The sequence below is a fragment of the Ursus arctos genome, unplaced genomic scaffold (assembly GCF_023065955.2).
Source record: "Ursus arctos isolate Adak ecotype North America unplaced genomic scaffold, UrsArc2.0 scaffold_32, whole genome shotgun sequence".
NCBI classification, from domain to species: Eukaryota; Metazoa; Chordata; class Mammalia; order Carnivora; family Ursidae; genus Ursus; species Ursus arctos.
This window is the reverse complement of record NW_026623008.1, coordinates 30402719-30420069: the sequence shown is the minus strand read 5'-3', so window position 1 is coordinate 30420069 and position 17351 is coordinate 30402719. Positions and strand designations below refer to the sequence as shown.

General features: G+C 43.1%; 1 protein-coding gene across 8 annotated transcripts in view; it reads right to left on the bottom strand.

The window, feature by feature from the left end:
• Positions 1-17351, bottom strand: part of ZNF684 (zinc finger protein 684) — a 59846-nt gene that overhangs the window by 25575 nt on the left and 16920 nt on the right. For 4 of the 8 annotated variants that reach the window (XM_026516553.4, XM_026516552.4, XM_026516554.4 and 1 more), the window contains exons 3-5: positions 16123-16249; positions 15691-15786; positions 8559-10123 (exon numbers count right to left, since the gene is read on the bottom strand). In XM_026516553.4, the coding sequence (XP_026372338.1) occupies positions 9219-10123; positions 15691-15786; positions 16123-16249 (1128 nt within the window). In that variant the 3' untranslated portion in view covers positions 8559-9218. Of the gene's footprint in view, positions 1-4469; positions 4656-8558; positions 10124-15690; positions 15787-16122; positions 16250-17351 lie in introns of those variants that run through there. The other 4 variants (XM_057305250.1, XM_057305249.1, XM_048221779.2 and 1 more) reach the window with 4 other exon arrangements.

Here is a 17351-nt window from a genome sequence, read left to right as displayed (position 1 = left end):
CCTGGGTGGCTCAATCGGTTAAGCATCTGAGTCTTGATTTCGCCTCAGGTCATGATCTCAGAGTCGTGAGATGAGCCCTGAGTCGGGCTTGTGCTGGGCATGGAACTGCTTAAGATTCACTCTTTTCCTCTCCCTCTGTTTCTCCGCCACACCCCTCCCCACAATAAATAAGTAAAAGAAAAAATAAATAAAACTGTCTGTCTTATTAATGGGACCATGTACCTGCTTCTCCGCACTAGAATGTCTGGCCCATAAAGGCACTGAATCCTGTTGTATCCTTAATACAGGGTTGCCTGGAAGACAGCGGTGCTCAGTAAATAGCTGCATGGGATGGATGGATGGATGGTTGGATGGGTGAGGAGTAAATAGGTGGGTGAATGGATGGATGCATACACGGGTACGTGGATGGATGGGTGAATGGGCAGAGGATAAAAGAGTAGATGTCTGGATATATGGATGCATGATGTATACACTGATGGACAGACAGGTGGGTAAATTAACGGGTGGGTGCATGGATGGATGGATGGATGGATGGTTAGATAGGCAGGAGGAAGGATGGAAGGATGTATGGGAGGATGGCTGGATGGCTGGCTGGCTGGATCGGTGGACAGAAAAGAATAGATGGGTAGATATAAGGATGGAGAGAAGAAGGAATGGAAAAGTAGACGGAGGGCAGATGGAAGAATCAATGGGGGACCACATCCTTTGGGTGCTTCTGACCATGTGTTCGTGAGTTCAAGGTCCTGAATTCAAATCTCTCATGAATACGGTTTTCTGAATGAGTGAAATGAAATAAAACATGTAAAGCATCTAGCAAGGGCTCAATAAACATTAATCCTATTATTTTAGTTATTGTTCAGCACTGTAATATATGTCTTGGTTCACATTTTGGTTGATTTCTGTGGGGTGTTTTGTTGTGTGTGTTGCTTGTGTTCCACGATGAATCTGGATTGTTTTTGCAATAAGAACCACCCTCTACAATAATTCTATATTGGTTTTGTAAGCAGAACCACCCACACAGTTACACTTAGAGCTTAGCATCTCTCTCCAGCATCATCTCGGGTTTCAGGCCTGGTCCAGCCACGTACCCTTCACACTACACGCACGTTGGAAGCTGAAATCCCCCAGGATCGTGTTCCCCGTGGAAACACTGTCGAAGAATCCTGTCTGGAGACAGTGGCATGTAAAGGCACAGCCGGGTCAAGGAGATGCCCAGGGCACAGCCCAAGCCAGCAGCACATAAGGCCAGGTGTCCTCCAAACACTGCCTACAAGCCAGACTCCCCTCTGTGGTCCGCCCTCCAAAAAATACAGTTTCTGGCTGCGAATTCAGTACCACATCCCACAAGAAGAGCCAGATTACTCATTCCCAAGTTTGGGAGACATTTGGGATGTGCCAAGCTGTGGGTACAATATCTGATCTGGAGAACCCCAGGGGTACCCCCAGGATTCAGCAGCCATCCTCCAGAGCAGCTGAGGTGGGTGAACGGGGCCTGGGGGACCACTAAAGGGGGGCAAGGGATGATGCAAACTAGTAGTGGTTTTCAGGATCAGCCCCAGAAGAAACCCTCCCAGGGGCAGGTGCTCTCAATCACAGATGTTGGGTTGGGTTGTCTGCCTCGCGTACAAGCAGCCCCGCGTGGCACCAGGAAAATAAAAATCGTGAACCATTACGGCTGCCTGTCATCGACCACTTCCTATGCACGGGATGTTCCATCACACAGTCAAAGGCGTGGAGCTCTGGTTAAACGTATTCTCAACCAGGGGCCCCCGGGTGGCTCAGTCGGTTGAGCTTCCGACTCTTGATTTTGGCCCAGGTCACAATCTCAGGGTCGTGGGGTGAAGCCCTGCATCAGGCTCCCTGCGTGGACTCTGCATGAGATTCTCTCTCTCCCTTCTCCCTCTGTCCCTCCCCCTGCTCACGCTCTTTCTCTATCTCAAATAAATAAATAAAATTGTAAAACAAAAACAAAAACAAAAAACTCCCAAGCAATGCGGAATCAGACAGCAATACAGTAGTGTTATCAGGAATTTCAACTACCGTTTATTACAAGGATTCAGGGTGACAATCACAGTAAGTACCCAGCACTTCTTGTTACAAACGTCCTAAATGACAATCATCGGAAGGAGGCCCTGACTGTGTGCCTGGCTCTGCCAGCAGCCTTCACAGACTGTGCCACAACTGTCTTATAAGAGGGGGGGAACCTCCTACTAGCCCCATTTTACAGACAAGGAAACTGAGGGTCGAACAAGTTGCCTAAATTACCCACGGTCCCAGAGCAAGTCAGGGATGACATCACCTCCGTCCATGGCTATCTCCAACCGGAAACTCACCTCTGAAAACCCTCCGAAAACCAGGCCCCATTAACCCCTTCCTCTCTCCAGCCCTCTGGGTCCCGCTGGCATCCAGGTGACTTCCTAGTTTTCAGACCTTCTTAGAGGCAGCCAGCTGACCCTGCCTCTTGTTCCAGGGGTGGGGGGTGGAGGGGTGCTGAGCCCATCCCAAAGCCACAGCTGCAGCCAGGGGAGGAGGTGGAAGGGTTCCTGGTGAGCTCATCTTCCAGGGGCCACTTCCAGGCCCAGGGACCATCCAGCTGCTTTAACTTGGACAACACCCAGGCCTCCGTGGGGACAGGAAACATCCCTGAGTGATAAGGATCAGGATTGGCTTGTAAGAGCATCCAGAATGCTTTGTGTGGGCCAACACACCTGGCCCAAGCCCCATCCTGAGTAGTCCCCATCTCCAACATGAATTGGAGCAGCACGGGGCACTCCCTGGAGGAGATGGTCTGGGGGACCCCCAGCTTAATGTCCAAATCCACCAGCTGCACACTGCAACCTTCCTAGAAAGGGGCTCACCGCTCAACCCCAGAAAAAAACACACATACATATAAAATGATTGCTAGGAGAAATTACACGCTTGCTATGTGCCAGGCACCTCTAATCCCTTCACATACATTAACTCACCGAATCCTCATGCAGCCTCCCTTTACAGAGGAGAAAGGGAGGCTCAGAGAGGGGATGTGACCTGCCTAAGGTCACACAGCTAGGAGGTCCCAGAGCCAGGATTTGAACCAAGCCAGCTGAAAATAAAGCCAACATTCTGAAACCCAAGACACGGTGCTGACAGCTTTCAATCATCGGTTCATACACACGGTGTGACTGCCAAGCCTAGAAATCATACTTCAGAATATTACCACTGGTTATCTTTAATCGGTTTATGATTTTCATTGAGTTTTTCTCTTTCCCTTTTTTTTTTTTTTTTTGGTTCCCAAAATACCTCAATTTACAAAAAGCACACATTGGGCTTCAATCCATAGCTGACAGCAAATAAGGCCCTGCCTTGGTTGGAGAATCTTTTCTGGAACGACCCACAGTTTGTCTTATCCATAAGCCCTGTGCCACCATCTTTCTCCTGAGCCCAGGCAGCAGTGTGGTTGCTACTCCCCAGCCTGAGGGCCCTACCCCGGGCTGGGCTCCTGGAGCCTCTGCAGCCCCACAAGCTGAAACCTTTTGGGATGGAACATTGCCGTCACTCAGAGCTCAGTCTCTAAGGCGAGGAGGGTCATCCCCCTTCCCCCCAGGTGCAAGAATCAGGGTTCTCCCACCACATGGAGATAAACAGTCTCAGGCTAACCAACGCAAATGGAACTTATGCACGGAACCACCGGAGCTTGCCCTGTTCGCAGGAACAGTTTGGAAACTGGCACAAAACAAGGCGATCTCTCAGAAGGCAATCAGAGATGCTTCCAGCTTGCCCGTCTGCAGCTGGAGACTCAAGCTGTGGGGGAGGGGAGGCAGCCACACCAACTCCAGCCTAGGCTGGGCACTTGTGGACTGGGAGGCTGCCCTGTAGAGTGTGGCCTGGAGAAGAGATGATGCCCCGGAGGTGGTGGGGGCACAGGTGTGCAGGGAAAGGCAGCCAATGCGTGAATGACCCCTCTTCATTATCTTGCATAGGGGACCCCGTATGCTCAAAGGCACTTTTGCAAGGGCCGTGCCAGATGCTCAAGCCCCCAAGAGAAGCTCAGGTCCCCATTATCCTGTGGATGGGGTATCAGTGAAGGAGAACAGGACCCAGAGCCCCAGGTTCCTTCAGTGGAATCCTAACTGGTAGAGATGCAGGTCCCTGCTGCCCCTTGTGACCCCTGCCACTCATGTGCCCACTGATGTTCACTCTGGGCCTTCTGGGGCTAGACTCTGTAGGACTCAGGGTGCAGGAATCCCCCAGTGTGTTGTGCTCCTCTCCTGCCCCTTCCCTGACCCCAGTGCTGTCCTCAATGAGTAAGGAAATGCATTCAGGGCTCCGAGGCTGGGACTCTCACCCATGCTGCTTTTCTGGCCTGGGGCAGTCGACCTGGCTGGTGAGCCGAGTCTCATTGCCGGGCAGCGGGCATGAACATGGCGCTCTGCACGGTGACCACATTGTGCAGGTGCAGCCCTGCCTCCCTATCCGCCACCGCCTTGTACCTCTATCAGGCTTGCCTGCCCAGGGCCTGGTGCTTCCACAACTTGTAGTAGGTGGGGTCCAGAGTAGTGGTTCCTGGGGCTTAACGGCCATGATGACAAGCACCACCACGGGCACACTAGCCGGGCTCTCACCAGTGATGTCGTACGCCATCCAGATGAGCTCATAGTGCCGCCATTTCTTCACACCTACAGGTGGAAGGAAACAGGAGTCAGCTAGCCCAGGACCACCTCCCTCCCTTGGAACCACACTGAGGGGCTGCGGGGCAGGCCGTGGGTGTCACCAGAGGGTCGCTGCAACATTCTCCTCCTCCTTCCCTGGCCCCAGGGTAACAGCCACCGTGCGCCACAGCAGACCCGTCCCACTCTGAGCTCACGGTAAAGGTGGCAACAGGTCACTTATAAGACCACCTTAACTAACTAAAACTTAAATAAAAATCTGAAAAGAAATAACAGAAAAAAACTGAGAACAAATATAAAGAAACAAGATTTTCCTTGAATCGCTGATTGTTGAAGTAGGAAGTAGGTACATGGATGGGAATTCATTATACTATTCTCTCTATTTATGTGTATGTTTGAAAATTCTATTACCTAAAGTCAAAAGTAAATTAAAAGAGAAAAAACAAAACCCTAACATTAAATGCAAGCAGAAGAAAGTGAACCTAATTGCATATTAAATCAATAACATGCAAAGAAATGAAGCAATTTAAATAACTTTGAATATGGTACAGAAAGCATCAATACTGGTGCTGAAACTCTTCTCCCAGCTCCTGTCCCTCATCGGAGAAACTCCAAAGTGTATTTAAGACAAGAAGTGAGGAACACCTGGGTGGCTCAGTCGTTTGAGGGTCTGCCTTTGGCTCAGATCATGATCCCAGTGTCCTGGGATCTAGTCCCACATCCGGCTCCTTGCTCAGCAAGGAGCCTGCTTCTCCGTGCCTGCCACTCCCCGCTCTCCCCTCCCCCACCCCACCCCCACTTGTGCTGTCTCTCTCTCTCTGACAATAATTTTTTTTTAAAAAAGATGAGAAGTGGGTAGAGTGCTGTTGCGAGTGAAGGGCAACTGAGTGGGTCAAGGTGGCAAGAAGTGTCCAGTGGTATGCTCTAGCTCACTGAAAATTAGTTATTTTTAGTTTGCAAAAGAAAGTATTAAAAGAATGGGGTGCCTGGGTGGCTCAGTCAGGTAAGCATTCAACTCTTGATTTCCACTCAAGTGTTGTGAGATCAGCCCTGCATCAGGCTCTGCACTGGCCATGGAGCCTGCTTAAGATTCTTCCTCTCCCGGGGCGCCTGGGTGGCACAGCGGTTAAGCGTCTGCCTTCGGCTCAGGGCGTGATCCCAGCGTTACGGGATCGAGCCCCACGTCAGGCTCCTCCACTATGAGCCTGCTTCTTCCTCTCCCACTCCCCCTGCTTGTGTTCCCTCTCTCGCTGGCTGTCTCCATCTCTGTCGAATAAATAAATAAAATCTTTAAAAAAAAAAATTAAAAAAAAAAGATTCTTCCTCTCCCGCTGCACCTCCCCTTCCAAATAAAAAAATAAAATAAAAGATTAAAGTGCTTCTGGAAAAATTATAACGGAAATTATTTTTCATCACGGGTGAATTTAACCCATTTGCAGTTAATGTTTATTGATAGGCTATTATTTATTTATGCCTTTTTTGTTTACTCTCTATTTACCTTTTTTTTCTGCACCTTTCATCTTTCCTGATCGCTGTTAGATTTATTAAGTTTTCCTTATTCCTCTCTTCCGATATTTTATTTCTATGTTTTCTAGTTATCCTTACATTTTTTTACATCTTAGATGGCCTAAACATTTTCCCTATCTTTTTCTAGAACATGAGGACTCCTAAACTCAGACTTCCCTTTTCCACTTTTTGTTTTCTTCTCTTCATTACATTTTCTGTATTTGAGTCTTAAAAATTAGCATATATGATATAATCGGAAAAATGAACCGTTTCATTGGGGGGGAAATGCCAATCCACCATCCATGTATAAATAAAAGAGAGAGAAGGCATTTTTGAATGATCTCTCTATAGAGTGAAAAAAAGAAAATATCAAGGTATGACAAACTCTTAGAGGTGGGAAAAATCAAGGAATTTCTCACCTAAATGCTCTGTTTCGGCCACAGAGCACAAACAGACTAGGGAGTTCTGGGAATCCAAGATGTTTGGATAGATCCAAGCATAGTTTTGTTTTTCTTCTTGCCAAAATCTTGTACAGCCCAAGACAATGGGTCAGTGACAAAAGCTCTCTAGGAGGGAGTTTATATTTGCCCAATACTGGAAATAATTTTATCTTCTACTGTATTCCTACTTCCACGTAAAGGAGGGAGCAAAATAATTCATGAAACCCAGATTACATGCTGATCTATTACAATCAAAACTCCCTTATTTTATTCCGTTATTTGCAGAGCAGACCATTGCACACTTCTTGCTACCTCGACCTACACAGCTGCTCTTTCAAGGGGCTCACATCATACTGGCAACAGTAGAGCCCCCTGCTCCCTCTCTTCCTGTAGACTTAAGTAGTTTGGAGTTTCTCAGATGAGAGGCACAGGCTTGGGAAAGGGAGATAGGATGGAATGGCAGAACTAAATAGGACAAAATGAGGATTTTATGTAGGAAATGAGAAAACGGTTGAGCTGAGAAAAAGGCAAGTCCTGTGACTATAAATACCTAAAGAATTTCCTGCATGGCTGTCAAACTAATTCTGAAGACAACTCCAAAAGAAAGAGGTTCCAGAAATTTCTGGAACTCCAAGAGTGAAACCAACATGTAGCCTCCTGAAATACCTGGGGAGTGTTGAAAGAAGATATTCAAGGACACTTGTTAAAGATGGCAAGGTACTTTATTCAGAACCATCGCAATAGGTAGAAGAACCACCGTAATGGAATTTCTAGTCAGATAGAGAATGGGCTCAACTGTGAATACAGCATGGTCAAGTGGGAATTTATAGCAAAGGAGGGGGGAGGGGAGGAGTGGTGGTCAATGGATGGAAAATTACTAATAGAAAACGACAGAGGTAAGGAGTGTTCTGGCTAAATTGACCTAAAAGGAATCCTTTCTTTTTTTAAGTTTATTTATTTATTTAATTTATTGGAGAGAGAACATGCACGTGCAAGGGAAGGAGGGAGAGAGAGAACACGCATGAGTATGAGCAGGGAGAGGGGCAGAGGGAGAGGGAGAAGCAGACTCCCCTTTGAGCAGGGAGCCTGATGTGGGGCTCAATCCCAGGACGCTGAGATCCTGGCCTAGCTGAAGGCAGCCCCTTGACCTAACAGGAGTCTTGCTGAAGAAAGGCCAGGGTGATCACACCTCACCTGATGGAGGGTGAGGAACCCGATCAGACATCAAGGGTAGGGAATTCTGGTTAAACCGACTTAGTGAGATTCTTGCTAAAACTAGATTCTACAAGGAAGTACACAGAAGAGAAGACCTAGGAGAAGGTTTGGGAGCCTGATTAAAGTTTGGTCAATCAAAGAATTTTTGTCAATAGACAAGATTTAATTTAGTTCCTTAAGTTCTAGTGTGCTTGTTCAAAAAAGTACTATCATTCATTTATAATGATTACTCAACATTACTCTTCAAAAAATGGCTAATGGAAGAAAAACAACACAACAGAGTTGTAACTCAGCTTAAACTTGAAAAGGCATGCTATCCAAATTTAGGTTCGGGTTGTTTTGTCACCACTCAAGAAGGCATAAAGGTTTTTGACATTATCAAGGAATACTGTGGACAGCAATAAAAACTCAAGCTTAAATAATGGGTGGTTTGTCCTTTTAAGGGAATATGTGTAACTTACATAATGTCACATTCCAGAGGGAAGTTGCTAAGCAGAGAAACTGGCTCTTTTCAACTTGATTAATGCTGCCTACGCTGTCACAAAGACAATTCCACTTAGCTCCCTAAGAGCTAAACTTGTATCGATTTCTCACAAGAAAACAAAAACAGACACAAAAACTCACTCCCCAAAAGTTGCAAAGTATCATGACACCCTACTTATTAAAATCAAATACAGATGGTACCCGATAGTCACTACTTGAGCTACACTCACATCTTATGTAGATACGCCGATGAAAAAGAACAGGAATATTTGAAGTGCCAATGTTTTATTTACAAACTTACTTAAATACTTATTCTTCTCAACTGAATACTTATTGTAATACAGAATACAACTGCTTTTCCCTCTCAAATGGTGTCTTAAATTGGTTGTTTTGCTGTTTACATACATAGGAAACTGTTTTTGTAACAAGCTTTATAACTAGAGGAGACAGATCAATAACCCCACCTTGCCCATTAAAAGTGCCAGCAAATGGATAAAAATATTACTGAAATTCATATTTCATATTAAACATTTTTTCACTTGCATTTCGTTAGGATTGGAAGAAAAAAATGACATGTACTTCACTCTTGATACAATTTAATGTAATACATAAGCATATTTTATACTCACACTTGTGTAATTCTATAGTTATAAAAATAAAAACCAGAGCTAATAAGTATAGTTTTCACTGATTCCTTGATTAATTTATGCTTACTTTCTAAGCTCTATGCTCTATTATTTATAAATCAATGTTTTCTGTGACATTTTCTGTAAAAACTTTATCACTTCCAGAATATGATTGGCATGGATTCTTTTTTACGGGAATCTACTCTTCCAAATACATTCAAAATGGTGGATTTCTCACTCTGAATTTTGTTTAGTAAGATTTATCTAATATTTAAGCCTTTGTCATATTCACAACGTGAATATTATGTATGAATTTTCTGATGGACGATAAGATTTGACTTCTGGGAAAATGCTTTCCCACACCTATTACATTCATAGGGCTTCTCTCCTGTATGAGTTATCTGATGTCTGAGCAGATGTGACTTCTTGACGAAGGCTTTGCCACATTCGATACACCCATATGGTTTCTCTCCTGTATGAATTCTTTGATGTGTAACAAGCACAGACGTGTTACCAAAGGCTTTGCCACATACAATACATCGGTAGGGTTTCTCTCCTGTATGAAATCTAGAATGTTTATAAAGGGATGAGCTATACCTGAAGGTTTTCCCACATTCCTTACATTCAAACGAGTTCTCAAGTGTGTGCGATTTCACATGTTGGGTAAAGGAGGAGTTCCAGGTGAATGACTTCCCACACTGATGGCATTCGTAAGGCTTCTCTCCAGTGTGGAGTCTCTGGTGGACCACCAGTTGTGCTTTATGCATAAACGCTTTCCCACAGTCATTGCACACAAAGGGTCTCTCTCCATTATGGATTTTCTGATGAGTTGCAAGGTGAGCCTTCCTGCTATAGGCTTTCCCACAGTCATTGCATTCAAAGGGTTTTTTTCTTGTATGACTTTTTTCATGTCTAATGAAATGAAACTTCTTTTTGAAGGCTTTCCCACATTCAGTGCATTCATATGAGTTTTCTCCAGTATAACATCTATTATAATTAAGTAAGTCTAAAGTAGGTTGCAATCTCTTCCCATATGATTTATATTTATATGATTTTTTTCTTGTAGAATTAAGACTTGTGCTCATGTTATAACCATGGAGTCTCTCCATAGTCAGAATTTTATTGAATGTGAACAAAACTGAATTCAAAAAATTGTCTTTGCTTTCCTGGTGCTTCTCTGATTCATCAACAAGTAGGCAATCTGCTTCTAAAAAGGAGTACAATAAAACATGCCTAGTTAATTTTTTCCATAACAGTTATAGAATGAAACATTATTTCAAATCTAGTATCTAATTCTGCAACAAATCCTGTATTTGCTTTGTTCCTGAGCTTTAAGAATAAAACTGCTGAAGAGGAAATGGGAGCAGATGAATGACAATAATGAGAACAGATGGCTTCACTTGTGACCTATGGAAAGATCGTGAAAGAGGCACAGGTTACAGTGCATAGAGTACAGACATCAAGGCCTGCTTATCTCACATGAAGAGAGCCCACTGTGGAGATCTGACCAATGGATGAAGGGACCTGAGGAACAAGAGACTAGGGAGCTAAGGGGAGATAGCAGAGGAAAACCTAGATCTGGAGGTGGCAGATCTAGAAACCTCACTACTCCTGTCCTAGATTACCCTGGTGGGACAGCTCCACATTTCCCTCATTCACAACTCTTTTTCCTCTTAACTACCTGGCACAATGGCAGCTACCTCCAGGAACATTCTTATATTTCCAGCCCTTGAACTCCATCCATATCACAGGTGAGCCATGCCTACAGACTGAGCTCCAACTCTACAACAGCTGGGATTCATTCTCCCATGTACTTGTAAGCCCAGGCACAGATTCTGTCTGCTTCTAATGCTTTTCTTCTGGCTGTGTTTCTTTTTTTTTTGGAGGGGGGGCTCTACAGATGACCATTTGTCATATTTATATCTGACAAGTACTGTTTTTACATGTACAAGTACCAATGAACTAGTCCCCAGAAAGCTGAAGTCACTTTTTTTTTATCCTGAAGTCACATTTTTTCATTCCTATCCTCAAAACCCTAAAAATCTCCACATCCCCAAAGGCAAGAGAAACAAAAGATAAAATGAATTTATGGGACTTCAGATTAAAAGTTTCTGCACAGACAAGGAAACAGTCAAAAAAACTAAGAGGCAGCCCACGGAATGGGAGAAGATATTTGCAAATGACACTACAGATAAAGGACTGGTATCCAAGATCTACAAAGAACTTCTCAAACTCAATACACGAGAAACAAATAAACAAATCAAAAAATGGGCAGAAGATATGAACACTTTTCCAATGAACACATACAAATGGCCAACAGACACATGAAAAAATGTTCAAAATCATTAGCCATCAAGGAAATTCAAATCAAAACCACACTGAGATACCACCTTACGCCAGTTAGAATGGCAAAAATAGACAAGGCAAGAAACAACAATTGTTGGAGAGGATGTGGAGAAAGGGGATCCCTCCTACATTGTTGGTGGGAATGCAAGTTGGTACAGCCACTCTGGAAAACAGTGTGGAGGTCCCATAAAAAGTTAAAAAGTGAGCTACCCTATGATCCAGCCATTGCACTACTGGGTATTTACCCCAAAGATACAGACGTAGTGAAGAGAAGGGCCATATGCACCCCAATGTTCATAGCAGCATGTCCACAATAGCTAAATCGTGGAAGGAGCCGAGATGCCCTTCAACAGATGACTGGATTAAGAAGTTGTGGTCCATATATACAATGGAATATTACTCAGCTATCAGAAAGAACGAGTTCTCAACATTTGCTACAACATGGACGGCACTGGAGGAGATAATGCTGAGTGAAATAAGTCAAGCAGAGAAAGACAACTATCATATGATTTCTCTCATCTATGGAACATAAGAACTAGGATGATCAGTAGGGGAAGAAAGAGATAAAGAAAGGGGGGGTAATCAGAAGGGGGAAGGAAACATGAGAGACTATGGACTCTGAGAAACAAACTGAGGGTCTTAGAGGGGAGGGGGTGGGGGAATGGGACAGGCCGGTGATGGGTAGTAAGGAGGGCACGTATTGCATGGTGCACTGGGTGTTATACACAACTAATGAATCATCGAGCCTTACATCGGAAACCGGGGATGTACTGTATGGTGACTAACATAATATAATAAAAAATCATTAAAATAAAAAAAAAAGTTGTGGTCCATAAATACAATGGAATATTACTCAGCTATCAGAAAGAACGAGTTCTCAACATTTGCTACAACATGGACAGCACTGGAGGAGATAATGTTAAGTGAAATAAGTCAAGGAGAGAAAGACAACTATCATATGATTTCTCTCATCTATGGAACATAAGAACTAGGATGATCAGTAGGGGAAGAAAGGGATAAAGAAAGGGGGGGTAATCAGAAGGGGGAATGAAACATGAGAGACTATGGACTATGAGAAACAAACTGAGGGTCTCAGAGGGGAGGGGGGTAGAGGAATGGGATAGGCTGGTGATGGGTAGTAAGGAGGGCACGTATTGCATGGTGCACTGGGTGTTATACACAACTAATGAATCATCGAGCCTTACATTGGAAACCGGGATGTACTGTATGGTGACTAACATAATATAATAAAAAATCATTAGAAATAAAAAAAAAAAACCTAAAAATCTCCAATCCATTTCTCCATTAAAAGGGGGGGCACCTAGCTGGTTCCATCAGAGGAGCATGAGGCTCTTGATCTCAAGGTCATGAGTTCGAACCCCACACTGGGTGCAGAGATTGTTTAAATAAATAAACTTAAAAAAAAAAATAGGGAGAAGAGGTTATATTCCCCACTCCCGAGTTTCCCACCTTGTGGAATGTTAGTACAACACCCCATCTTCTTGCTTCATGCCTCATTCTTCTCTGTGGGACTGCCCCGAGTAGTGGGCTATAGCCATTGGTGCACATTTCTTTATGGGGATTGGGGTTCCTGTCTTCTTTCCTCTCTACTTCAACAAATGCGAAGCAGCATCCTGTGTTCCCTCAACTAGCTTAGTTCCCTTAACCAACTGAAAAATCCAAGGCACTCAGCCTGGTGAACAAAACTACACATTATAATGAATTCACTCACGGTATCTAAGCATGCATTCTTCTCGTCCTGAACAAATACCTTCTGTTCCAAGAATTCTAGACTTTAAATAACTACAGTATTTTGCTTATGTTCCTTCCCCACCTTAACATGTCCTAGCTCATCCCCTCTCATCCTATCTAGTCCTTAGATATTCTTTAGGGAGGATCATTGTTCCATAATCTCAAAAAAAGATTCCTCTAATCTTTGTATATTTTATTTTATTTTTTTTTTTAAGATTTTATTTACTTATTTGACAGAGAGAGACAGCCAGCGAAAGAGGGGGAACACAGCAGGGGGAGTGGGAGAGGAAGAAGCAGGCTCTTAGTGGAGGAGCCTGATGTGGGGCTCGAACCCAGAACGCTGGGATCACGCCCTGAGCCGAAGGCAGATGCTTAACCACTGCGCTACCCAGGCGCCCCTAATCTTTGTATATTTTAAACTTTAAGCTCCATTTTCTCTGAATTTCCAAGATAGTCACCACTGCTCCCCGAAACCATTCATTCTGACAATTAACTAGAACAAAACAGCAATGTTATTGTGCATTGAACAAATATTACACACTTATAGACCTTTAAAATGTTTTATATGGTATTTTGCCTTTCAACTACAACTTGCACACCTGGAAAACGATAATAGGTTGTTTTTTGTTTGTTTTTGCTTTCTTTGAATCCTTCTCAGGAAACATAAAAAAGCCTTATTGAAAGAATAAGAAACACACTCACAATGCCTGACTTTACAACAGTGAATTAATGAAATGTTCATTAAATATCCATTGTGTGCTCAGCAAAGTTGTAAAAACAAAAAACGGTACAGGACTTTCGCTTCAGGGCATTATCACGAGCAAACATGCCTTATAAGCCACAGGGTTTAAAAAAAATCTAAAAGAATATATATCAAGTTTTTAGGTGGAGTCCTAGGAGAGCTAGGAAGGAGGTTCCAGGAAGGTAGGGATTACTCTAGGCTGGAGTTGCCATGAAAGAGGAGAAGACTGAACCCAGACTTACTAGCACGCTGGCCTTAGGTAGGTAGAGCACGTCAGCATCCAAAGAACTGACGCACAGAAGAAAATCAGGTACAAAGTTCACTAGAGAGCCCGACTGCCACAGCGTAGGGAAAAGACGGATCATTCTGGACAAAGTGGGATCACATCAAAGAGGGCCTTTTAAATATCACAATACAAGTTATAAAGAAATAATTTGTGTGTATTTGTCAGGAGACGGACAAGGAAAGTGTAATGATTTGGATACATCTTGCAGGAACATCTACGATAAACCAGAAAACAGGATAAAATTGGCAATATAGAATCATGAACAGCCTAGACATCATATCGGGAGTTAAAATTCACTTGGTTTATGTCATTAGAAGTTGGGGTCCCAGCGGATCTACAATACACTTAATTTGAGTCTTAAACATTTGAAACATGTCTTTTATGGGCTCTGTGGAAAAAGAAAATTTTATTTTAAATTTATAATATTTAAGGAATCATAATATTTAAGGAGACACTCTTGAGAGAAAAAAGCTAAGCTGCTTACCGTAGTGATTTGAGACTGCAAAGCTGCAGGCCAGCCATTATCCTTTAGTACAATGTAAACAAAAGGTGAAGGTTGAAGAATATTACATAGTGGTTAGTACGAGAAAACAGAGATTAAGGCCAGGTGGGGAAAAGTATGGGAATGGGAAGCTGGAGATGTACAGATGCCACAAAGAGCACAAAGAAAATCACATTAGTTCCTCAGAAGGATGCAGTTTCTGAGGGAGTTACCGTGAGAGAAGTTCTGAAGGTGGACACAAAGGCAAGAAGCAACGGTGGGGAAGCAGTAAGTGACGGCGGGGGGAGATTAGTGAGGAACCAACTCAAATGAAGTTGGGGAATTTCCAAATGATACCAGTATCACCAAGGGAGGCAGAGAGATGCAATGTAAGGTAGAAACCACAAGTCAGGAGTGGTACTAAAGATGAGCGAGGTGGGGTACACAGGTGGGGTATACGCTACAAGAAAAGAAGGAGGGTTTTTTTTGAAGAGGGGAAATAATTATGCTATAAGAAAAGAGGTTTTTTTTTTTGAAACGGGGAAATAATTAGAAAGAGCATAATGTTACTAAAAGTTCTGGAATAAAAACAACCAACATACACTGAACACGTACTATATGCCAACTATTTGAAGGGTTTTACATGTATTAACTCACATGATCTTTAAAAGAAATCTGAAGTGAGGATTAATATTATCCCTGTTTTATAAATAAAATTGTGCTACAAAATAATTAGGTTAGACAGTGACTGGTGGAGTAAGACTTCAAATCCACATGATCTGACTACCTTATAAGAACCAGATGTATGAAAAAGATCTGTGCTCATGCTGAGGAAAAAAAGAAGAATGAAGATTTTAGGAATTAAGAGAACAAAGCAAGGACCTCCATGGAACAGGCAGTGCAGGGAGCCAGGGCAGACAGGAGAGGGCCCTCCCTCCATACAAAAGCTGAGCAAACAGAAAGAGCAGCTATGCAGGCAGAGTGAGTGAAGGCGTCAGCTGGGGACCTGACAACATTATGTCAAGTGTACCCAGTCACTTCCAAAGGTGTGTGGCTAATTTTAAGAGGTGCTTCCTGAAAGACCTGCCTCACAGGTACCTGTCCCTCACTGACCAACTGGAATCTCAATTCCAAAGTCTCCCACCTGCCTGGTTTTCTTTCACTCACCTGGATAGCGCCAACGTGGGTTCTCTCTCTCCCCCACCCACGGCTCTTGTCCTTGCTCTGCCTTGAAGATCACTTTTGTTTTGGTAACTGGGCCCCCTGTTCATGGGAAACAACACAGAACTGGAGACCAACTGCTAGAGACAAACGACTATCTCACAACTCAGGTCTGCCTCCTTGAGTCTCAGGGCCTGGAAGGATGACAAACAGGCTTTAGAACAGAAAAGACCCTTCTCCTCCATTTGGGAGGTAGAAGCATAAACACACTATCTGTTTATGCACCATCTCAAAGGGGATTAAGAATCAGTGACCGCTAACAGTCAGGGCCAAACTTAGGAATGCTTCAGAATGTCCACATCCTCCACAAGTCCGAAAGGAAGGGCACTAGGAGTATCTTCTTAGTTCCACTCAAGAGTGACCACCCACTGTCCTTACCCACTGAGATGAGGTTTCTAAAGTTCTCCAACATCACATTCCAATACAAGGTTCTCTGATCACAGTCAAGCAGCTGCCACTCCTCTGGGGTGAAGTCCACAGCCACATCCTGGAATGTCACTGATCCCTGTAACAGCACATTCATCTTCAAACTAAAGTGTGCATCATTTGGGGACTTGCAAGAGAATCATGGTAGCCTCTTATGATCGTATCATATTCATTGTTGAATTTGCAGAAAGTTATATATGATAACTACTGTATGTTTGACTCAGAAATATATTTTGTGATAGAAACAGAAATCACATTAAAAATATTCACTAATGTCAGGACAGTTCAATTGGGTAGAATAGTCTTTTTAACAAATGGTGTTGGGACAGCTAAATATCCACATGCAAAAGAATGAAGCTGGACCCCCTTCACACACAAACACCTCATATCACACATGAAAATGAAGTAAAAATGGAGCAGAGACCTAAATGCAAGAGCTAAAACTATAAAATTCTAAGTAAATCTCTGGATTAGGTAGTGGTTTCTTAGATATGACAGGAAATATAAGTGACCAAAGAAAAAAAGAGGTAAAAAGGAAATCGTCAAAATTTAAACTTTGTGCTTCAAAGGACACCATCAAGAAAATGAAAAGACAACCTACAGAATAGGATAAAATATGTGCAAATCATATATCTTGATAAGAGACTTGTATCTAGAATATGAAAAGAACTCTTACAACACAACAATAAAAAGATAACCCAACTTAAAAATGGGCAACAGATTTGAACAGACTTTCTCCAAAGACACACATGGTCCATAAGCATATGCTCAACATCATTAGTAAATACAAATCAAAACCAAATGAGGTATCACTTCACACCCACTAGGATGGTTAAACTCAAAGACAGACAATGACAAGCAGTGACAAGGATGTGGATAAACTGGAACTCTCATATATTGCTAGTGGGGTTGTAAAATAGTGCAACACTATGGAAAACAGCTTTATAGTTCCTCGAAATGTAAAACATTGAGTTATCATATGACCCAGCAATTCTTCCTAACTATATACTCATTTTAACTATGTTAATTCTTCCGATCCATGAGCATGGAACATTTTTCCATCTTTTTGTGTCTTTTTCAATGTCTTTCAAGAGTGATTTGTAGTTTCTAGAATATAGGACCTTTACGTCTCTGGTTAAGTTAATTCCAAGATAACGTATGGTTTTTGGTGCTATTGTAAA